At 41.6% G+C, this 23,901-nt stretch overlaps 1 protein-coding gene across 2 annotated transcripts in view; it reads left to right on the top strand.

Annotated features, from left to right (window-relative positions):
* Positions 1 to 23,901, top strand: part of PIGG (phosphatidylinositol glycan anchor biosynthesis class G (EMM blood group)) — a gene marked incomplete at both ends in the record, with an annotated part of 82,441 nt that overhangs the window by 34,384 nt on the left and 24,156 nt on the right. For both annotated transcript variants that reach the window (XM_079548350.1, XM_079548351.1), the window contains 2 exons: positions 5,467 to 5,658; positions 11,144 to 11,453. In XM_079548350.1, the coding sequence (XP_079404476.1) occupies positions 5,467 to 5,658; positions 11,144 to 11,453 (502 nt within the window). The remainder of the gene's footprint in view (positions 1 to 5,466; positions 5,659 to 11,143; positions 11,454 to 23,901) is intronic.

Here is a 23,901-nt window from a genome sequence, read left to right as displayed (position 1 = left end):
TTACCGACCTTCTAAACATTGTGGACTTATCACCAAAGATACTGTACCAGTTAGGTGCACCTTCACCTCGCCACTTCTGATTTCATGGTGCAAGGTGTGCCTATGTAGAGCAGCAAACCCTACTGTAGAGGGGACTTGGGGACATCACAGGTGGAATGCAGTCTGCAGCTAGATGAGATGCTTCTAGGGCATCCTGAATAATAATGAAAGCTGGAGAATCCTTTAAGTTCAGCTCTCATGCTCTTAATAGATTGATGATTGTCTATACCTCTTTTGGCTTAATCTTTTTGTATCTTTTGAGTAGAAAGGTGGGAGAAGGAGTTTATTGTATTGTTTCATTTTTTTCTTCTGTGAATTTAAGTTGGCATTTCTACTTGTTGAGATTTCTATTGGCCTACTTATTCATTCTGTTGAGGTCTCTCTAAATGGCACACAGCCATCTGTTATACCAGCTGTTCTTTCAGTTTTTGCGTTATTTGCATTTGCAAGCTTGCCCTCTGGGCCATTAAAGAAGATGGCCCTAGGTTGAATGCTGGTGAGTAGTCTCCAGGTGGAGCAGTCTCCAGTTGTGCTGCTGATGAGAATGCTGGGCAGCTGAGCCAGTTTGCAATCCACCTCTCTGTCCACTTACCTGATCTGGGGACTGCATCGATTTGCCTGTAAGGATCTTGTAGAAGTAAAAGCCTTGTTAATATTCCAATAAACAACCTTGCCTGCACTGCACCCTTCAGTGAACTAGTCATCACAAAATTCTATCAGATTGATTGACAGTAACCTTCCCCTTCATAAATCCATAACAATCATGTAATTAAAGCTATGTGACTCCTTGGTGAGAAGAGCTGAAGTACTGGCAGCTAGATATCAAAACTGAAACTTACTGGTGACTGCTTCTTGTGTTTCTCTCCTAATTATAGCATCATATTTGGGTGTATTTGCTTTGATCCTGTAGCAAGTATATATATTATATATATTATATATATATATATATATATATATAAAAATATATAATATATATACTTGCATATATATATATGTATATGTATATGTATATATATATGAAAAGAGCTTTTCATATATATATATATATATATATGAATATATATATATGTTACCTTACCTGGCAATGTACCTGTTGTCATGTGTTTCCTATCACAAGCCCTGTGTTTTACCATCAAAGCTGTTGCTTTGTCTGTATGGTGAAATAACTGAACTGGTATGGCTAGTAAAATATCCCATTGTGGTGCAGAAAACTAATCTTTTAGATGAGATGGATCATGTCCCATTCTGGTTTACCATGCAGCTTAACTGGCAAATGTTCTGCCGCAATGTATGGACTGGATTAGTAAAGGAAAGAATGAATTTGCAAGCCAGGACTGTGGCTGTCCAAATTCATTTGAAAAAATACAAAAACAAAAAACAAACAAACAAAAAACCCCCAAAAAAGCAGCAGTATCTGCATCTTCTGAAATGCAGCATATATAAACTTTTTTTTCTTTCTGTTATTGTCAAGCATTGTTTATAAAACCCAACTTGCCTGTCAAATGAAAAAGAATTAATGATTCTCAAGCTTCTTTTTCAGCCTTTAAAAAAAAAAAAAAAAAAAAAAAAAAAAAAAAAAAAGACAAACAAAAACCTAAGTCCAGAGTGCAGTACCATGGGGATGAAGACAATGTGTAATTGGGGCTGCCACCTTTCTGCCTTCTTCCTTTCACTACTGTAACAGCTTTACAGCTTTACACAGGCTGCTGGCATATCCTGACACGAATCACAGGAGCAGTTTTTGCCTAACAAGAGGATATAATATGTGTCATCATTCTGACATATGCTTATGTTGCTTTATATGGTTAAAAGTTAACCCTAATAGCAGCATTTAAAGTGCACAGTTTTTGACATAAGTGATAAATGCAGGTGGGATAAGTCCTGTCTTGGGCCTGAAAGGCCTCACGGAATGAGTTTCCAAATTATTAGTGAATGAGTCAACTAAATCTCTGCACATCGTCTGGTTTGTGAGGATCCTAACTCCTATTAGGTGAACATGCTTGAATTTTCTTTGGTTAGAGATTTCAATGTCTTTGTTACTTCTCTTTCACAAGAGAACAGTGTGGTAGAGGTGTCTGTTTCCCTAGTATTTTGATCAGGATTTAGATGATGGATTTTCTTTATGGCCTCAATTAAAAGATAGTGATAGGTTGAGTTGCATAAACCACTCATTCCTCTTCCCGAAATGCACTGTGATCCTGTAAGATTGATTGTTGATCTATTCTTAGTATGTGTTTAATTTGCATCATTGTGTCTTAATAGCATATTTCCTAGTAATATCAGAACCTTTCTCAGATCATTTGTATCTTGCTAGTTTGAGTTACAGCTGCTCAGACTTCTTGTTTTTCAGATAAATTGATAAACAGTCTTTTCAGTCTTTTCTCTTTTTTTTTTTCTTTTCTTCTTTTCTTCCTGCATTGACCCTGTGGTTATCTGTTGTCATGCTCAAACTAATATTTTGCTTATCTGGACAATGCATAATGGGCTGACCATTCATTTAAGGCAAAAAAGATTATTGTACAGATTTGTGCATGGACATATATCAGAAGCAAAACAGGAAAATCAGTTTACCAGGAACATGTTGAATTTAGCTGTTCAGCACACGTTGAATAATGCAGGAGTTAGGGAAGCATTTTTTGATATTTGCAGAGAGATTCTGCAAGCCTGCTGGAAAGAAGAAATGCACTTTAATGAGAATAAGTGCATCAGAAAAATAGACCGTAGGTGAAGTAAAGAGAACATGCAGATTTTGAATTTGATAGTAAAAAGGTTTTCTTTTCAATTAGGTAGCATTCAGATAACTTTGGTCATATGTTTAATCCTGGTCAGACCTCATACTCAAAAGGTGTCAGAGCTGCTACAGGGCTCACTATGGAGGGGGTGAAGTAGTCAGTGGCAGCATCAGCTTGTGGAGAACTGACGAGAAGCAGCAGCATGTAAAGATGATGATAATTCCTTCAAATAACGTACTAAATTCCCCAAGTGCTCTCCTCCAGAACACTAGCATGCAATGAAACATGTTCGTATTTTGTTCTATGCTAGCAGTATGGAAGTGAACAGTTAAAAAGGGTTTAAAATGAGATTCATCTGAGTATTTACAACTCCCTTCACTCCATTAGTTTGCAGGAATTAAGTGAGGTTGAAGCAAGTCAAAGAAAATGTGTCTGACACCAGAAGTATGAAAGTGTAGACCACCGGCTGTGATCGTAAGAGCATACGAACAAAGCTGCTTTTTTAATTTGGGCTCTCTATTATGAAACTCTTGGTACTTTGATTTCCATTGTGTGGCTTAGGCAAGCACCACTAAATTTCAGCTGAGCTGGAGCAGCATGTTTCTGCATGGGTTTCTTGGATTGATATTGAGAAGTTTGCTAAATGGCTGAATTCTGTGTTGAGCAACTACAGTTCTCTTTCAGAATACATGCTAATTTAATGTGTGCTTAGCAGCCTGATTAGAAGAACCTTGATTGGTAAATGTGGAAACTGTAGGTGGTCTATAGTGACTCAACATAGCTTGTTATAAATCCTGTTTTATTTGTTTCTTCAGCAGACTCTATGAAACATTTAGACACAGGCTGGATATAAACCCCTGTGCTAGCAATAAGGAATGTGCCATTAGTGACTGATGTGCTCATGTATTTAAAAATACCTTTCCTTTTCACTGGGCCTTTCCTAAGGATTTTATTTTATTTTATTTTATTTTTCCCTTTTTTCTTTTTTTTTAATTTCCCCGGTAGACTATGATTTGCAGTGTTCAGTGTAGGGAATGGCAGATGTTATTGAAAGTCTTGCTGGATATAGCATGCTTATTACATCTTTCAGGTAGGAATATTCTTAATAATTTGCCTGATTTGATTTATCTCACTGTCATGCAGTAAATAAGGAGGATATGTCCTGAAGGCTTTTTTTTAAATGAATGTTTGTGGTGAATTTTAAAAGGTGTACTGGTTACTGAATTAGTTCTTTATGTACTGATGATAAGAAATTATGCATACGCTATCTTCACAGGATGCTGCAAGAATCCATTCACTCCTTGTTCAGTCGCTTCCTGTAGGAGAAAAATACTATTGAGGAGAAACACCAAGGGCGCATAACATATCCTGTAATGCTCTGGTTCATGTCACTTCCCTCTACTGTTCTGCAGAGAGCAGTGCAGCTCCTGGGAGTCGTCCATGAAGCGCTTCTGTGGACTGGGTCCTGCAGGGCCGGCTAACAGGGCAGTTTTTCTGCCCTGTTTCCTTTCATCTGTGACATTTCAAAGCACAATAGCTGTCACAATTATTGGTTAAAATCCTGATAAAGCATGTACCATCAAATAGGAGGGTAGACCTATTGGAAGTACTGTAATTCCAATTATATCAAAGGTAAAACTGGTGTTTTATAAGTGTGATCGGAGTTAATGCAGCCCTGGCTTAGTGTCATTTTACTGAAGTTGATGATTTCTTATTGTGACATTTTGAAGTGTGGAAGACAGAGATGGAACACATGGTTATCATGCTCTGAATAATATTCTTAAAAAAAGATAATAAGATTAATGTTTCTGAGTTGTTTGAGATGTTGAGAATACTTGCAGCGGGCAAATTTTAGCAACTCCTGGTTTATAAAGGCTTTCCTAAAATTTTGTATCTAGCTGTAGGAGGCATGAAGAGCAGATCTTTATCTTACCCCCTTAGATTTTGCAGTACCAAGTAATATCACTATAGATTTAAACATACAGCTTTTAGCAGCATGCTTAATGAAATGCTTTTAGGTCTGTAATGACTGATAGATATTTAGGATAAAGAGGACTGTATCAGTACTCTTGGCAAGAGTGATGCAAGTTCTATCTGTATTCTTTGTATGTATCGATCCACTACAAGGGGGTGTAGTTGTGTAAGAGAGTCATATTGTGTTGTTTGTATATATTTTTAAAAGTAAGTAGGTATGTTTCTGGTCATTACAGTTAGGTAGTACTTCATATGACTAGAATTAAACAAAACAAATGCATGTGCAGTTATTTAGAAATGGAAAGTAATACTAATTTCATAATGTAAGAATTTTTTATGCCTTATCTCAGGAAATGAAATGCTGTAGTGTAATCAAAATGTACTGTTTCAAAATGCATAAATAAGAAAATTCAAGTTTAAAAGCTTCTACTCTATTAAGCAGCTTAGTCTTTATATAATTAAGAGAATCGCTAGCATATGGTGGAACACAATCCCTCCTGAAGCATGCATTCTTGAATAGGAAGCCTCATTAGTAAAATCAGTTTTTTGAAACTACTAACATATTTTACAATACCTTTTGAAAAATTTATAACATATCTCAGTGCAATAATTAATTTGGCAATAGACTACTGTAGCTAAGGCTCTGTCAAATGCGCTTCACAGTAATTACAGTAGTTTGAAGGTTTTTTGTTTGTATGTTTGTATGTTTCTTTTTCTGCAGTTCTGAGCATAAGTCTGAACTCTCCGTCTTGGCTGCAATTTCCCTACTTATGATCTTTGTTCTGGTTCAAAGAAGATGCTCACTGGTTTCAAAAATTGCTATGGCACTTGGGCTCCTGGGAGTCTACAGTTACCGGGCAGCCATTGGAAATGTCGTATTTCCATGGCAACATGACAGCAAAGATATTTCAAAGTAAGTTAATCAACAGATATGCAAATCTATTTCTAGAAAGGTATTAACACTTTCGGTACCGGGATGAGGTGGAGATGGATGTTATGTTTAGACTGTAATCAAATTCTTACGAATAGAACTGCATTTTGTATGTGGCTGACACACAGTTCTTGTGATGTGTAATCTCAAGCCTTGTGAAGTGTCCTGCAACTAATCAGAGGAAAATCCAGTAGTCATTCCCTGTATTTTTGCTAGAAAGAAGCCCCGAATACACCATCTCCTCTTGTTTTAGATGGATTTGCCACATTTAGCAGAGAACATGTCAAGTTCGTTTAGCTGTTTGTTAGTTTTGAAGAATGATTATACAATAATTGAGAGTGTTGCTTTTCTATATATTTCTTTCTCAGTTGAATATTTTTGTAATGTATGACTGTAACAGAATTGTTCTGCACAGTGCGTACTGAGGACTTTTATGTGGATGTAAATTTCTTAAAGAACTAGTCACTTTATTGTAAGGAATTTATTGGCGTTTTTACCAGTGATTACTTATGGAATGTAGCTAAGTGACTTCAGTTTTCTTGTGGAGCTTTTTATCATTGGATTGTACCTGGCTTGTAAATATCAGAGCTGTGGAAAACTTGCAGAGTTAGTAAGAGCATTAAAAGAGGAGGAGAGGATCGTGGAAGACAAGTATAACTACTGTCTTACAAATGCAGTAAACTTTCACACTCATTTTTAATTTGATATAAGTGGTTTCTTTTGGGGCTTTTTAATTAGAGGACAGAAATTCACAAGATATGCAGATGGGAAAAAGTCCTGCAGGAAAAGATTTTAGGACACATACATCAGATTTGCTAATAAGGCGTCTTTATAAACTGAATTTGTGTCTATATATATACACACACACATTTATTTTTTTTTTTATATATATATATACATATACATACAGATGCATTTACATACACTCCATCTTTCCAAATATTGAAGATAGTTCTAATGTTAGATCTTGATTGACAAACCTGATTTCATTCTGTGACAAGGTTACCTGCTTAGTGGATGAAGGTAAGGCTGTCGATGTGGTCTACCTGGACAAAGCCTTTGACACTGTCCCCCTCAGATCCTCATGGAGAAGCTAGCTGCCCAGGTTTGGATGGGTGTACACTCTGCTGGGTTAAACACTGGCTGGATGGCCGGACCCAAAGAGTTGTAGTCAATGGAGTTAAATTCTGTTGGCAGCCAGTCATGAGCGGTGTCCTCCAGACCTTGGTACTGGGACCACTTCTATTTAACATTTTTATTAATGATCTTGATGAGGGGATTGAGTGCACCCTCAGTAAGTTTGCAGATGGCACCAAGTTGGGAGGGAGTGTTGATCTGCCTGAGGGGAGGAAGGCTCTACAGAGGGGTCTGGATAGACTGGATCAACAGGCCAAGGTATGAGTTTCAGTAGGGCCAAATGTTGGGTCTTGCATTTCGGTCACGACATCCCCAGGCAACCCTACAGGCTTGGGGAAAAGTGGCTGGAAATCTGTCTGGCAGAAGGGGACCTTGGTGTAATGATGGACAGTCGGCTGCATATGAGCCAGCAGTGTGCCCAGGTGGCCTAGAAGGCCAATGGCATCCTGGCTTGTATCAGGAGTGGTGTGGTGAGCGGGACTATGGAAGTAACCCTGCCCCTGTACTCGGCATTGGTGAGGCCCCATCTTGAGTACTCTGTTGAGTTTTGGGCACCTCAGTACAGAAAGGACATTGAGGTGCTGGAGCAGGTCCAAAGAAAGGCAACAAGGCTTGTGAAGGGCTTGGAGAATATGGCCTATGAGGAGAGACTGAAGGAACTGGGAATGTTTAGTCTGGGGAAGAGAGGCTGACAGGAGACATTATTGATCTCTTCAAATATCTGAAAGGTGCTTACAGCGAGAGCAGGGTTGATCTCTTCTTACTGGTGACAGATGACAGGATGAGGGGAAATGGCCTCAAGTTGTGCCAGGATAAGTTTGGGTTGGATAACAGGAAACACTTCTTTATAGAAGAGATTGTTAAGCACTGGAATGGGCTCCCCAGGGAAGTGATTGAGTCACCGTCCCTGGATGTGTTTAAAAACCGTTTGGATGTGGTGCTCAGGGACATGATTTAGCAGAGGGTTGTTAGTTGGGTTGTATGGTTAGGTTGTGGTTGGACTCGATGATTTTTAAGGTCTTTTCCAACTGAATTATTCTAGGATTCTGTGAATTCTGTACCAGCGTTGACATTGTATGTTATTTCTGCTAAGTGTGAAAGTAATGGCAGAATCACAGAATTGTAGTGGTTGGAAGAGATCTCTGAGTATCATCTAGCATAAAACCTCCTGCTAAAACGGGTTCCCTACAGTGGGTTACACAAGAAGGTGTCCAGGTAGGTTTTGATCATCTGAAGAAAAGGAAACTGCATAGTCTCTCTGTGCATTTTGTTCCAGTGCTCTGTGATCTGTAGCTAGAGGAGAACACCGCTGTTTACAGGCTTCCAGCTAGACTCTGCACCACTGATCACAACGCTCTGAGCTCTACCAGTCAGTTCTCTTGACCACACTTCCTGTCCTTACTTATGAGGATGTTATGGGAGACAGTGTCAAAAGTCGTGTTGAAGTCAAGGTATATGACATTCCCCCGTCGCTTACTTACTTAGTCATAGAAGTCTACAGGGTTGATCTAACATGATTTCCCCTTGTTGACTACTGCTGACAACCTTCTCCACTGGCTCAGAGATGACATAAGTTATTACATCTCCTTCCCAGAAGCAGAGGTGAGGTTGACTGGACTGTGGTTTCCTGAGTCCTCCTTGCCCTTTTTGAAAACTGGGGTGATACTGGCTTTCCTCCAGTCTACAGACACCTCTCCCATTCTCTGGAAGCTTTCATAGATGATAAAGAGTAGTTTGGTAAACAATTCTGCTGGGTCCTTCAGCACTCATGGGTGCGATGGTAAACTATTCTGCAGAATTTTGCTCTGTGATTGAAAGTATTTTTGAAAGCATTTGTGATTTCTGGGTTTAACCTCATTTGTGTGCTTGAGTAAGGTCCTTGGAGTTGCAGTGAAAAAAAAACTGCAATATGGGACAGAACATTAAATACAGCAATTGAGCTACAAATGGAATGCAATTAGAGAAATAAGTGGAGTACTTAAGAAAAAAGCCTTTTCTGAGAATTTTCTCATTCTGTACTCACTGTAGTGATTTTAATTACAAGAAGAAAGATAAAGGACTTTTATATTGTTTCACCTTAAATAGTGAATATGATAATGTGCTTAAATCATGTCAAATGTTTATATATCTCTAATTATATAGTGATTTAAAAGATGCTCTCAAGATTAATGAAACAAAGCTTTAGAAAATAAAGCTTTATTGGCAGGTATGGTGGTATTGTACTTAAAGCACAGCTTGAAATGAAGTGGCAGTTTATCTGGGAGCAAATAACAAGATGTTTTTTTTATTATTATCTTAACTGAAATATCTTTGTGCTTTCTGAGTGCAAATACCCTACCAGACTCCAGACACTCATTTTATACATCTTGGGACAGGTGTACGCTGTAGTCTGTATTTTCTATGATTCTTATTTAAACAAGATGCTTTCAGGGTGGTCCTTACGAATTGATGGTCCTTACGAATTCTTTTACCATGTACATTTAATGAAATAGTAGTATCTCTGATTGGAATGGTCATTGCAATTATGAAATGTGCCCCAAACCATTCCTACTGAAGGAAGCAGAACTTTTTACCTGTGAGCTAGTTATGCTAGGATATGGGCTTCTTAAGCCTGTAATACAGGGCCTAACAGAGGAAGCATTGTTTGTCCAGCATCACTGACTCTTCAAACATAGTGGCTCTTGCAAAACTTCCTGAACAGCATGCCAATTAAGATAGCAGACATGTTAGCACATTTCAAATGTTAGCTGATATGTTAGCATAGCAATTTAAACTCACCTTGATTAGATGGCTGATATGATAAATGACCAGGAATGTCCTTCAGATTTGTCTGGAGGTATCTTTATCATGCGTGTGACATAAAGTGGAGACAGATCCAGACAGAAGGATAGCTTCGTGTAAGATTCTTTTTCATCTGTATGTAGCCACTGCATCTTTAATTCATGTTTACTTAAGACAGAATCAGTGCTCTGATGTCCCATCTGTTTCCCTTTTACCTAAAACAAGAGTTTTCTCTTGCTGTGACACTTGCTGGAAGATGGATTAGACAATTGAAGAATATTCCTTCTTCTATGGCCTGAGCTTAGATAACCTCTAAATTAAAAAATGTAAGGAAATAATGTGGCCTTCAATTTTTTGGAGTTTTTTTATGATGATGATTTGTACAATAAAAAAAGATGTGTATATGCCATACTGATGTGGAGGGCAGTGCTCTTGCTAAAAAACTTTTTTAGTTTTAATTCCGTGAACCAGTTAATCTCATTTTTTCACTTAACTCCTTTCAATGTTGACTAGTATTCAAAAATTACCTAAAATTTTGCTTCTGAGTTTATAGAATCATGGAGTAGTTTGGGTTGGAGAGGACCATAAAGCCCACCGAGTTCCAACGCCCTGCCACGAGCAGCGCTGCCTCCCATCAGCTCAGCTGCCCAGGGCCCCATGCAACCTGGCCTTGAGCACCAGGGATGGGGCACCACAGCTTCCCTGGGTGGCCTATGCAACTGCCTCACCACTGTTACTGTAAATAATTTATTCTAATGTCTCATCTAAACCTACCCTCTTTTAGTTTAAAGCCCTTACATCTTGTCCTCTCGCTACACCCTCTGATAAAGGTCAGTCCATAAAGCTGCATGAATGCATTTGAACACTTTTTGGTAATGATTACATCAGAATTAACGGAAATACTGAAATAGGGCGATTAATTTCTGCGTGAGCCAGAAACACAAGAACTCTGTGAACTTTACTATTCTGTTCCATGAAGAAACAATTCTTTATGCTTTACAAGATAATGTATTTTTAAGTTCAGATGACTCAAGAATTCTCACTTCTGAGTGAACTGTATTACCTTTGTAGAAGACTGTGTTCATTCACCACTCATATACAAAGATCTTAATAATTCCTGGGAATAACGAATTCTAAATTTTGGATGTGTACATTATATGTATTATTTTTTCTAAAATTTAAAAAAAAAAAAAAAAAAAATCATGGTATTTTATTCCAGTTTTTAAACCTACTGGCCCTTACCTTTGGCAGATTTTTTTTGAATGAGGTACCTGTTCTCCAGAAGCTGACTTTCATTGGAAGTTGTTGTCATTTAAATGGGAACGAGTTTTAGAATTCTGCATATTTGACAAAGCCAACTAATTAAACAAAAACAAAAGGGCCCATTCTATTACTAGCATTAGGACTTGGTCTGTTTGGCAGAACTGAACAGACTTTGTGCATCTCTCTTGAAAAAGACTTTTTTTGACCTATGAAATTGATACTAGTGAGTAACTTATGCTTCTAGTTTGCTTTTTCAGATACATATATTATTTTCTTTTCTTTTTAGGGGGATTACTGAAGCTCGTTTTGTTTATGTCTTTGTTCTTGGAATAGTCTTCACTGGCACTAAGGATTTGCTGAAGTCGCAGGTTATTTCTGCAGACTCCCGTATGAAGAGTACAGGACTATGGGAAGTGTATAGTGGATTAGTTCTACTGTCAGCCCTTCTATTCAGACCACACAATTTACCAGTCTTGGTATTTTGTCTGTTGATACAGACAATGATGACAAAATACATCTGGAGACCTTTGAAATTTGATGCAGCACAGATCACCATAATGCACTACTGGTTTGGCCAGGCTTTCTTCTATTTTCAGGTAAGCTGAATGTTCTCCCTGCTATGGGGCGGGGAGGGGAATATTTTTCAAAAGAAATGTTTATGGAATGTGAAGTGGCAACTAAGTCATGGAGTGGGAGAGTTCACTGAGTTCTCAGAATTATTATGCTTCTAACAATGTTTCTGATTAACGTTTCTGTCTCAGAATCAGGGAACAGTATGTGCTTGATAACGTGATACCCTCAGTGCAGAGCTGCACAATTGTCAAAAATATCAGCTATGTATAGTGTGGGGCTTTGGTCTGTTTGTAGCTACTACTGTGGTGATTGTAAACTGAAATATATAAGCTGAGTTGATTAATAACAGTAACAGAAAGATGCTTTTTTTTGTACCTGGATCTTTAGACTTCCAAAACCTTTGGTAGCTCGCAGTATATTTATATGAAGTTCACAATTGAAGGGAATCTCTTTGTCGATGTAAGGCATCTTAGGAGGGTCAAAACTAACTGCTGTTCTTATTATAATGAATCATATTTCCTGGAGGATCTAATGATTTCAGCAACATTGTCGTCCCCATTGTTGCAATTACACAAAAACTTTTTTTTTTTAGCATCAAAGTAAGAGAGGCTCTTTGCTCTTCTGCTAGTGCTAGGAACTTAATGTAACAGTGTCCTAAGAGAACATTAGTTAAGCTGGAAATCATGTTGTTAGATTCTGGTTTAGGAAGAGAGGCTTTCTGAATTGCTGCAAACTTCAAGGTAAGGAGTGTGGTGGATATAACTTCCAGGCATGGCTAAGAATGTTAAATTGTAGTCAAGCTTAGTGTACTTGTGATACTTTCTAATTCTTTTGGTACAGTTTGAGTATTGGCTTAACTTTCGTCTGAGAGAGCACTTCAGGACAGAGGATCATTGGTGGGCATACCACCATCGTGTTTCATCTCTTCCTAACCAGTTTTGCTTCTACCTCCTGCTCCGAGGAGGTAACGTTTTTTGATTGAATGTCTTTTGCATGTATAGAGCATTACAATTCAGAGCCAACTCCAGTGATTGCCTTCTGAGAGGGACTGGAAAGAGGCTGAAAGCCTCTGCATACTGCATACTTAACAAAACCACCTGTCAGAAATGGTGGGTAGGCTGACAAGAAAGTCCTAATTATGGAAAAGAGACTAACAAAGAAAAATTTTAATGTTGTTGTAAAGCATCTATTTTCCAGTACCTGAAGGAGCCTACAGTAACGTTGGGGAAGAACTTATCATAAGGGCATATAGCAACAGGATGAGAGGAAATGGCTTTAAACTGGAAGAGGGTAGATTTAGACTAGATATTAGGAAGAAATTCTTTGCTGTGAAGGTGGTGAAACACTAGAACAAGTTGCACAGTGAGGTTGTGGATGCCCCCTCCCTGAAAGTATGCAAGGCCAGACTGGGGGGGGCTTTGAGCAACCTGCTCTAGTGGGAAATATCCTTGTCTGTAGCAGGGAGGTTGGAACTAGATGATCTTAAAGGTCCTTCCAACCCAGGCGCTTCTATGATTCTGTTTTCAGTGATGATGAATTATTGGAGTTGGCTGAGAATTTCACAGAACCATTGAATCAGGAAGTAGTTGAGGCTAAGGAGCACTTCTGGAGATTTTTCAGTCCAACGTCCACCAATCAACAAGTGGGTCAAGTTCAGGTTACTCAGGGACATATTCAGACTTTTACTGGGGAGCCTAGAACTGAAGCCAGGACCATGAGTGTGATCTCACTACTGCTAAAGAGAGGGAATGGAATGTCAATCTGAGACAGCTAGCAGTGCTCTCCCCACTGCAGTCCCAGTTGTTATTGGTTGTCTGTGACCCAATGGTAAATGGCTGGCTAATAGACAAGATTGTGTCCATCAGGACAACTTACGTCCTTCTTTCCCAGTGGTCATCCCCCAGCCCATCCTGGCACATGAGTTGATTCTTCCCCACATGCAGGATTTTGCATTTCCTGCTGTTGAACTTCCTGAGTTTGTTGTCAGCCCATTTTACTGGCCTGCTCCGGTCCCTTTGAATGGCACTGCATGTAGACTTGGTGAGGATGTTGTCTGTGCCATGCTTCTTTAAGGAAGATGGCCCCAGGGTGTGAAGCCCTGTGGTTGGATGCTAGTGAGTGGCCTCCAGGTGGAATTTGTGCTGCTGATCAGAACCCTGCGTGTTGAGCAGCTGGGCCAGTTTTCAGTCCACCTCTCTGTCCGCTTATCTGATCAGTTTTCCAGTTAGGATGTTACAAGGAAAATAAGAACTTCTTGAGATGTTATATTTGCTGTGGAAGTACTTTTTTATTTTCTCCAATCTGAGGGTTGTAAAAAAAATTGTGAAAAAACACTTGTGCAAGAAGTTCCAAAAAGTTTGAAAAATGTGTCTTTCCATGTGTCTCTGTTGTGCCAAGCATCCTTTTTCCTATCAATGTAATTATACTATACCAATGAAATGTATTTCCTATACCAATGTAAGATAACAGATTTTACAGCACATGTGGATTTTTTTTAGTGGTTTTATACTGGTGTTAGTGAGAAGATATTTGTTTTAAGATTTCTCTTCTTACATTATTGACTATTTTTTTGCACTTTTTAGTATTTTTATAATCAAGGAGCTTTTTGATTTCAAGAAGATAAGTGACTTCCATTCGAATTAGCTGCACATTGTACTGTTGGATATCGTGCGTTTGCCTACCATCCTCTTGGCAGTTTTGACATATCTTCTAGTTGTCTTTCCTTTGAGAGTAATTACATTTAGCATGATACGGATTTCAGCAAACCTGAGGGTATTTTAAAAATTAGCTCTTATGATACAGCAAGCCTCAATGTATGTAGGCATGCTGCTGAATCACAGCATTCAAAGCTCAGAAGGGTATTGCATGCATTGTAGTTACATGATTTCTTGACCATTCTTTATGCCTCCTGTATTGGTTCAACAAAGAATGAAGAATGGAGAGTGATTGTTAATTCCTAAAGCTTCTACTAGAAGCAGTCCAAAGCTTCCCACTCTCCCCCTGCCATTTTCTTTCTGAGCCTGGTTTATTATTAAGTTCCATGTATGAAACAGAACAGACCCAGATAGGGATCTCTCATGTTGTGTCTGATAATTTGTCTGTAAACTCCAGCTCTGAAGAAATTCTTCTGAATTTAACATAATTTTGATAAGTAATTGCTTAATTTGTAATCTTTCTAGCATGGTATCCTTAAAATAATGTATCCATTCTGGAAGATGTTGACAGCAGTCTCTAGCAGATTTTTCTTTTGCTATCTACTCTGAAAACCAAGGCATGTACTTAACTCTGCTGTATGTCCTAGGCAGAGTGAAATGTCAAATGGATTGCAGTGGAATAGGAAAGGTTTTAGAAATACCAGTTTTGATTGTGGCCTTCATATTCCTAGAGATGATTTGAAAATAGAGCAATCAGTTATGCTAAGTAAAAAAAGTTTTCAAGGTAGGTGGAATTCTCCGCTGTTCCTCACTCTTAAAAAGTTTTCAGTAATCATTTCAAATTGCTTTAATGGCATTTAAAGTAGATTCTCTTTATAGGATGGAGATGAAAAGTTGGACCAAAATGCTTCTGTTCAGGATAATAGCTTGTTTCATTTATTCTCTGATGAAGGAACTGTTCTGTAGCTATGAGAGAGAACAAACTGAATCATACAAGCCTAACAGGTGGTGTTTTTTTTATTTTCATTCCAACTTCACAATTAAAGGCAGCTATCTGATGTGCAAGCTATTACTGCAGAAAAGCAGAGCAGAAGTGTTGGTAGCTCATGAAATTACATAGGCTACAAACATAACTCAGAATCTAGTCAGAGGCGACTCTTCAGTTGGAAGGTAGCTCTCAGTCTGTATTGAGAATAAGACTTCCTGTTTGGAACTATAGCTTCAGGGATGGAAAAAACTTCTGGCAGTTTTGCTGAAGAAACTTCACTTAATACGTAGTATTCTGATCTAAAGCAGTTTGGACTGGTTCTATGATGGGATGAATGGACCCGCAGTCCTATACTCTAAGAAAAGAGGAAAGGGGGAAGGGAAAAGGTGGGGAGGTGGGCCTAGATGGGGAATAAAGCATTGGCAGTGAGAAAAGAAAAGAAGCTAATTTACTAAACATGATAGCAGAATGAGAGATAATACAGTGGAATCCAATATAAATGAAAATGAAGCTAATAAATCAAAAGAGAAAGTGTCCAAAACTTAAGGTCTTATTCTAATGCGGTAGGCGAGATGGCTATGAGTAAAAGAGTAAGCAAGTAAAAAGGAAAAGGCACAGTCTCAAGACACCCTACTTGTTCAGCATGATGTATAGCAGGACTCCCAGGTCTGCTCCAGCTGTCTAACCCCAGTTAGACTTAGAAAAGGCTTGTATTCCAGGAGAAGAATTATTCTCAAAAAGAAGACGAGCATTGAGGAAGTACCACTGGGCTGTTTCTGCAAGAGAAGCCTATCAAATTGTCAGCTTCCGTATTGACCTGTGACCAGCCTGCCTTGGTACAGCTAATCATTCGTTTACCACCTCTGGTCTGATCAATAGCCATGGTTGTAGAGTGGGAGAGAGATGGAAGGGAAGCAGATCTTTATGGTGTGGGCACGAGATCCATTGCTGGCACAGATGTCAGTGTCTTTTCTGGCTTTCTTTCCTCAAATTTTGTGGCTACATGGACTACCAGTATTGAAGTGGCTGGGGTTGCAGTGGAGCACACGGAGTTAGCGGGTGAAAAGAGAAAGGCACAGTCTCTTGACTGCCAGTCAGTCCTGTCTTTCCCTCTGAACAAAACAATGGAAACAGAACAGTGAAGTCTTCCAGGAGCTGTAGTTCATTCTTGTCCCCTGAGACCAGGACACACACCGGGACTATCAACCGTCCACGGAACTGCAGCATTGACCCTTTCACTCCCAGTGCGCTACATGATGTTGGGATGTGGAATACCGACAACAAATCATAAAGCCATGGCAAAACTGTAAGGAAAAATCGAAAGCCTGGCAACCAACAAAGCATACTTCTTCACTAAGTGTTTTTATGTGTGTTTTATATCTCTCTTTCCTTTCAGGGTACAAACCAGTTGTTGCAAGGGAAAACTGTTCAGTTTGTGTTGCTTACAAGCAGGATTGAAGGGTTTAATTGCTATACGTGGCACACGCTTTCCTGTCAGTCATCTGTTAATGGCACTTGATTGACCATACTTGAACTGTACATTTGGGATCCATGTCACCTGAACAACAGAAAAACACTCGGGGATTTCGATGCAGTTTTGAACACCTAATCTGAAAAAGATGTAACCCACAGGTCTGTGTTAGAAAGACTCTCTTTTCAAGGCAGTGCGGGTTCCCATTCTACTCACAAATCGGCATTAAGCCTTGCGGTAAATCTCAAGAGTAGCACAGATGAAAGACTTCCAAAGAAGCCGTTCGTGGGTTGTTACGTACACTTCGCAGCTCCTACTTATGTGAATGATTAGGGGTGTAACTCTGAAAGCTCAGCCCATACTTGTCTTGATGCAGCTTTCTGTTTAAGTCACAGGTTCCAGGTGTTTGCACAAAGCATCCAAACTTTTTCATTTACGTGGTGGGGGAAGAGTGCACTGGGAGGTAGAGAGCTGGTGGTGCAGTTCCATGGATTGTTGCTATTTGTGGGTCCGTGGTTCTCAGGAGAGAAGAAGAACTGCGTCTCCCAGAAGACCTTCACTGTTTCCTTCCTGTTTTCCGCTCAGACGGAAAGGAAGAGACAGCCCCTTTTCTTTTGCAGCTCATCTCTGCGGTGGGTGTGTGCTCCCTAGCGGTGTCGCCTTCAGCGATAGAGTAAGGCCTTCTTTGGTTCTGGACGCTCCCTCTCTCGCCTCATGGGATGTACTAGCTTCAATTCCAACTGTATTGCGTAGTATTGTGTTATCTTGCACTCCGATATCGTACTTAGGAAATGAGGTTTTCTAATGCTCAGTACGTTCTGGGCCCTTATGAAGTTTGCCGCTCTGCTCTCTGGAGCTGTGCGTATATACGATAAATTAAAAACACTGATGGAAATACCTATCTGGTGTCTGTATAGAAGGTGGCATGGACATTGAGAAGTCCATCCCAGCGGGCGCTGCTGATTGGACAGAACGTGTGATATTTAAAGAGGCTTCCAACAGTCACAGGGTTGGAACGTGGGCGTCTGGGACTCCCATGGAGCACTTCTCCTGTCAAGCCCCGAATTTCATCCCTATTGGAGCTGGCAGGGCTGCTGGAGGCACGTGTCACAGGGGAAGTGTCACGTTTTAATTAAAAAAAAGCCACCCGCATAATAATGTAGAGGCCGTGCGCAGCTCGTGGTGCAGACACTGGAGGGCATGTCCCACGTGGGTGGAGGACGGGCTCCTCCACAAGGCTGGGGACAAACCCTGCTCCTCATACCGAGCCCTCCAAATGCACCACATCCCACCAAGCCCAGCTATCACGGGGCAGGTGGGACAGAAAGAGTTTGCAGTCCCAGGGCTACGGACGTGCAGATGGAACAGCACCACCTGGTCTCCCTTGCGCTGGGGAGCCCAGCTCAGGGCCCAGAGCTCCAGCTGTGGCCTCCTCTGAGCTGAGCAGAGGGGCAGGAGAAGCACCCTTCAAGGCGCCGGTAGCACCCGGCCCCGTGCAGCCCCGGACACCATTTGCCAGGGCATCCTGGGCTGACGCCAGCCGTAGCGCGCTCTGGGGGTGTTCCCCCCGTAGGTGCAGAAATTTGCCCTTCCCCTCTCCGAAGCCCGTGCGGTTCCTGTCTGGAACGCAGCAGCGGCAGCAGTGGCGTGGCAGCAGGAGAAAGGAGAGAAAGCGTCAAGGACGGGGAAGCAACAGGCCCTGTGCTGTTAGCAACACCAACACGTATTTTTGCGGTCTTTCTTTTTACTTTATTTCCGTGGTGGAATTGGACACTGATGGCAAGGGTCCGTTGGGGCCGGTGTGCGTCGCAGCTGCTGCCCGGCGCCGGTGTCGTCAGCTCTGCCCCTGGTCTATTCCTGCCGGCGGGGTGGCCTCTTCTTCGGTGATGCCGAGGCCTGGCAGTCGCTGGCCTTCCTCTTTGGGGCTCGCCGGGGCCGCTGAGGTAGGCTGGTGCCGGAGGGCCCTGTCGCAGCCTGTCCTGGCTCCTGATGGCTGGAGGAGGGTGCTGGGCCAGGGACAGGAGCCTCTTCTTGTGGGGCAGCTCTGGGCTGTGCTGCAGTGGCCTCCCGTGCCCCAGCAGCAGGGGCGACGTTGAGGCCCAGCAAGCGGTGAGCCTCCCTGCCGCACCTCTGCACAGTGAAGGCGATGAACTGCCTTACGAAGCTCCTGGTTTGGCCCTGCAGCTCGAGATCCAGCCTCTCTCTCAGGGTCTCCTCCTCCAGGCCAACGTGGCGCAGGGCTGAGATGACAGCGTTGGCCAGCGTGTTTGCATGGGGCTCCTCAGTGCCCAGGATTTGGCGCAGTTTCCGCTGCAGCCAGGAGCGCAGGGGCTGCAGCAGGGCCGGGTGCTCCCGGAAAAGGGCAGCCCAGGTGGCAGAGGAGAGGCCACCCACGGGACTCCTGGGCATTGCAGGCCACGGCCGGGCTGCGCGGAGGCCTGCAGGGCCGTGTGTGGCGATGGATGCCACGGCAGCTGGTCGGAGGACCAGCTCCTCGTAGTCGTTGTCCGCTTGCACGGCGTGGATGATGGACTCCACAGCCCGTTTGCAAAGCGGACATTGTGGCCTGGTGCTCGTCCACCGCTGGATGCAGGGGAAGCAGAACTGGTGGCAGCACGGCATGGTGTACGCTGCGCTGTCCCAGTTGTCCAGGCACACGGGGCAGCGGGTGTCTACTGCTGCCTCCATGCTTCCACCGGTTGTGGTGGGCTAGGGGGAGCGGGAGATGGCAACTCGCTCCGCAGCACTGACGCTACAGCAGCAGGTGTCAGTCACGCTGGAAGAGGACAAGAGACACTAGTCACACACCGGCCTGGGAAGGCTCCCTCAAGATGCCCCGCTCCTCCTCCCCCCCACTGCCAGTCCCCGTGCCGCCTACCTGAGCTGCTGCACGCGTCTTTCTGGGATGTCCCGTCTGCCTGCTCCCAGCAGGGTTCGGGGTAAAGAACAAATGGCTCTGAGACGGCCACAGAGAGCTGCGCTAGCAGCACCCAGGGCACGTTCCAGCACCAAAGCTCGCGCTGTCCACACTCCGGTCCTCGCACACACGCTCGGTCGGAGGCCAGGCACGAACTGCCGGGCTGAGCCGCTGCGCCCACGGTGAAGCATCCGCGGGCTATGGAGTCACAGTCCGTTGCCTGGAGACGTCGCTAGGCGTGCCTTGGCCAAGCTGCTGGGCGTCACCTTTATTCGACCTTCTCTTGGGGACGTCCCTGCCCATCCCACAGCGATGCCACAGTCCATGGCTGGGCCATCCCAATGAGCCGTCCTCACCTGCAGCACGGGCTTCAGCGCCGGCACAAGTTTCACAAGTTTCTGGGCTTTTCCCGGTGCCGCTGCCCACTCCGTTCCCCACATCTGGTGTGCTTGGCATCAGTGTTTCTCACCAGTCACCAGGGCCTTGGCCACGTCTTCCCATGGGCCCCATCAGGTCGCTGTGGCCATGGCACACAGCCCCAGGCATGTGCAGCAAGAAGGTTTATTCAATAAAAGCTCATGTTTCTCTCTGGTAGTTGGCCTTGGTGATCTCAGAGGTCTTTTCCAACCTTATCGATTCTGTGCAGGGGAAGAGCGTTGCTTGCTGACATCTTCTTGATCCCCTCCTTTCTACGTTTCCAGTGAAGATACGCTGTTCCTGTGGAACAAACTGCAGGTGTCCTAGAATTAGTAACTGTGTGTCATGGTGATGACCATCAATAGTGAGGTCTTAGATTATGACCGACTTAGAAAAGGCTTGTATTCCAGAAGAAGAATTATTCTCAAAAAGAAGACGAGCATTGAGGAAGTACCACTGGGCTGTTTCTGCAAGAGAAGCCTATCAAATTGTCAGCTTCCGTATTGACCTGTGACCAGCCTGCCTTGGTACAGCTAATCATTCGTTTACCACCTCTGGTCTGATCAATAGCCATGGTTGTAGAGTGGGAGAGAGATGGAAGGGAAGCAGATCTTTATGGTGTGGGCACGAGATCCATTGCTGGCACAGATGTCAGTGTCTTTTCTGGCTTTCTTTCCTCAAATTTTGTGGCTACATGGACTACCAGTATTGAAGTGGCTGCATTCCGTGCACACTGGATGTTTTATTTTCAGGCCAGCATTAATTTCTTATGTAGCATACCAAAATATTCATGCATCTGTGTTTGACATATAGAAATTTATAAACACTTTAACTAGTTTTTCTTGTATATCAGATTGTATACTAAATTTAAACTGTGCTAGCTAAATGAGGCAGGAGAAGAGAAATATGAAGTAAGTATAAAATTCTTCCATCTGGCAATAGGAGAGAGATTTTGAAAACTTCTTTTTTCATATGTACTAGTATGACTATGTCAAGAATGAGATTTCTTCCCTATGTTTCTGAGTTTTTATTAAATCTCGTCTAAATGATATGTAATGACAAAAGCGGGAACTCATTCTCACTATGTTTGGAATGTAAGTGATAGTGAGTAAAAATAGCTTTATTCAGGGTTGCATATTTAACAAATGAGGCAGGATTCTTTTGAAAAGTATTATAGGATCCTTGAAGTCTTTATGAAGCAATAGCATTAAAAATCCTGGGTGTGCACAAAGGCAAGTTTGGTAGGAATAGATATTTTTTTATTGCTGTTATTAATCAGTCATTTCAAGAATGGGGGGAGAAGATAAAGTTGTCGTTTGTGTAAGCTAATATTTTAATTTTGAGTAGAGGTTTAAAAAAAATTATGGAATGCATATGTTTTGATTTTATGATTGTGTTTGTTTTCTACGTGTTATTTGTGGTGGGGCCCTAAATGCATCCCTCATCTAGGAATTCTTTAGTGGATTTCAAAGTCATCTCCTACACCAAGAGGAACTGTTGTGAGAAAAAGCAGAAGCAGTGGCTTTGCCCTTTGTTCTGGGAGCTGTTTTTAATCTGATACTTTACTGCTGGCTCCTGTGACGTGTCCCGTCTCAGACCATCTCAGTCCTGATCTGGACCCGAACCACCTGCTCGTTGGTTTTCTTAACCTTCACTTGCACCTTCCTCATCACTGTGGATTTTACTAAGTGATCACTGGAGTGCATCTGACTCTGATCGCTGTCTCCAGATGCAGTTCTGATCCACATGTGGTGCTTGGCCTCTCAATTCCTTGTTGATGAATCCATCACTGCCATCAGCCCGGTATTCATGCTCGTTTCCCAGCTTACATTCTTTTGCAGAGCGGCTGGCCCTTGCAGATCTCTGACAATTGGAACCTAAAAAGGCTAATTTATTAAACTACTTATGTGACTCACAAATTTCTTTTAACTTCTTTTTGTTGTCCTTTACTAAAGATTTTTATGACTGCTAAATATGGGCAGAGGTTGCTTACACGGGTTTTACAGACTTTCCCATTCTGGCTGTATAACGTCGTGAGCAACCTGTGAAGTCCTTTGTGTCTGAACTTGCTTTCAGCAGAAGGTAGTACTTGAAGACTTCTGAGTTCCCTTCCAAACTGGATTATCTTTAGTTCTATTGATACTGTTTTATTTGTGTGAAATTGGCTAAGACTTAACCTCGTCTTTCAGTCTTGTTTTAGTAGTTAGGATAATTGCTTTATTCATTACTTTGTGTAACTCAATGAAAAAAAACCCAAAGTTAAAAAGAATTCAGTATTGACAGATGTGGAACTGATGTATATTGTCAGCGCCATACTTATTTGCCTGTGTCATACTATTGCAAGTTTCTGAACCTCGTGATGAATTTGTCCACAGGTTCGAACAATAGATTTGATTGCTTATTTTTAAGCCCTGAGTTGTCCATATCTTTTAACTCATCAGTTATTTCCCAGAAGTATTGTATGTCTTTGTTGTTGCTACTTATTTTTCAACATGCGGTGACAATATAAATAATTACATTAATCTTCCTTAGCTGTAGCAGCTCTTAAAAAGTACAAATGTTGCTATAAGTATTTCTTAAGCTATTTTAGTTGCGTTGGGCAGGAGCTCATAAAGGAAGAAAAGAAAATGGTGTGTTTCTTTACTGGTTTTATTTTTGTTTTTTTTTGCATCCTTAAAGCAAATGTATATATAGTAGAAGGGAAAGGAAGTACGGTCTCAAAACTTCTAAGACTTGTTTATACTCATTTTTTATTTCTGGAGGAGAACAGCATAGGCTTGTATGTTTTCACAATAGTTTGTATGTAGTTGATATTACCTTTTGGTGGAAAGATGGACTAAGAGACTTTGAATTAGCTTGTCAAACTCTATCCTCAGAGCAGGGGCAGCTGTGAGGTCAGAAAAGGTTGCTCAGTGCCTTGTCTGAACGCATTTTGAAACTTCTGAAGATAAAGGCTGCAGAACCTTTCTGGGCAACCTTCTCCAGTTACCTCATTTTTTCACCTTAAATTATTTGATTCAGGTAATGAAAGTTCTCTCATTTTGTTTGTGTACAGAATTCCAGTTACTATAAAATTACTGGAAGGGCTCAGTGGAAATACAGCAATGTGTCAATTCAGTGTTTAAGCAAGCCAGGAGCATGCCAATTTTGTATTTCACCTCTGTACTTTTCAGTTCAGTGAGAGTCATTTGAGATACTGTTGTTAATCACTTCTGTATGATGAATGATATAACTGAAATTTTTTCAGAAAAATCATTGCAGCTTTGAGGAGAGTTTTTGATTACTTCCATTACTGTCTATGGAGACCTTCTTCACTGTTACGCAGCAGATACCCTGGTTAGTTTTCCCAAGCTAGTGTTTTTATATCTGTTCTTCATTGATCTAGATCATTAGGAACTGCCATGGAATGCTTTTATGCAAAATTGAATTGTCTCCTGTCACTTTCTGCCATTACGACAATAAGCTATTGCTTATTGTCTGTTTTTTATTTTTTTATTGTTTTTTTTATTACTGTTTGAAATATTTCAGTGGTACTTTAAATAGAGATTCTCTAAATTGTCAGTTATTTATGTGTCATCTGAGTATTAGAAGTTGTAAGCTACAGAAACGCAATTCAGATATATGAGCTAGTCTTGGAGAAGGGTATCTGCCACAAGGAACAAATGTTTCAGCAGAGCTCTTCCAATAGTAGCTGACGAGCCACCCATGAGACTCAGTGGATTCCTGAAAGTTATGAAGATTAACAAGGTGAAGTCCACCACCAGTACCTGCTGGGTGCCAGCCAGACGAGAAGCAGCTTTGCAGAAGAGGACCTTGAGGTCCTGATGAGCACCTACTTGTACATAAACCATCAGTGTTGCTAAGGAAGGTAATGCTGTCCTATGCTACATTAGCCAAAATATTGCCATCTCATCAAAGGAGGGGATGCTTCATGTCTATTCAGCATCGGTGAGGCCATATCTGGACAACTGTGCTTAGCCCTGATCTCCTCAGTACAAAAGAGATGTGGAGCTAATGAAGATAG

Source organism: Tetrao urogallus (genome assembly GCF_951394365.1).
Source record: "Tetrao urogallus genome assembly, chromosome: Z".
In the NCBI taxonomy this organism is placed as follows: Eukaryota; Metazoa; Chordata; class Aves; order Galliformes; family Phasianidae; genus Tetrao; species Tetrao urogallus.
Note: the sequence above shows the minus strand (reverse complement) of the source record. Positions and strands in the feature narration are given on the sequence as shown.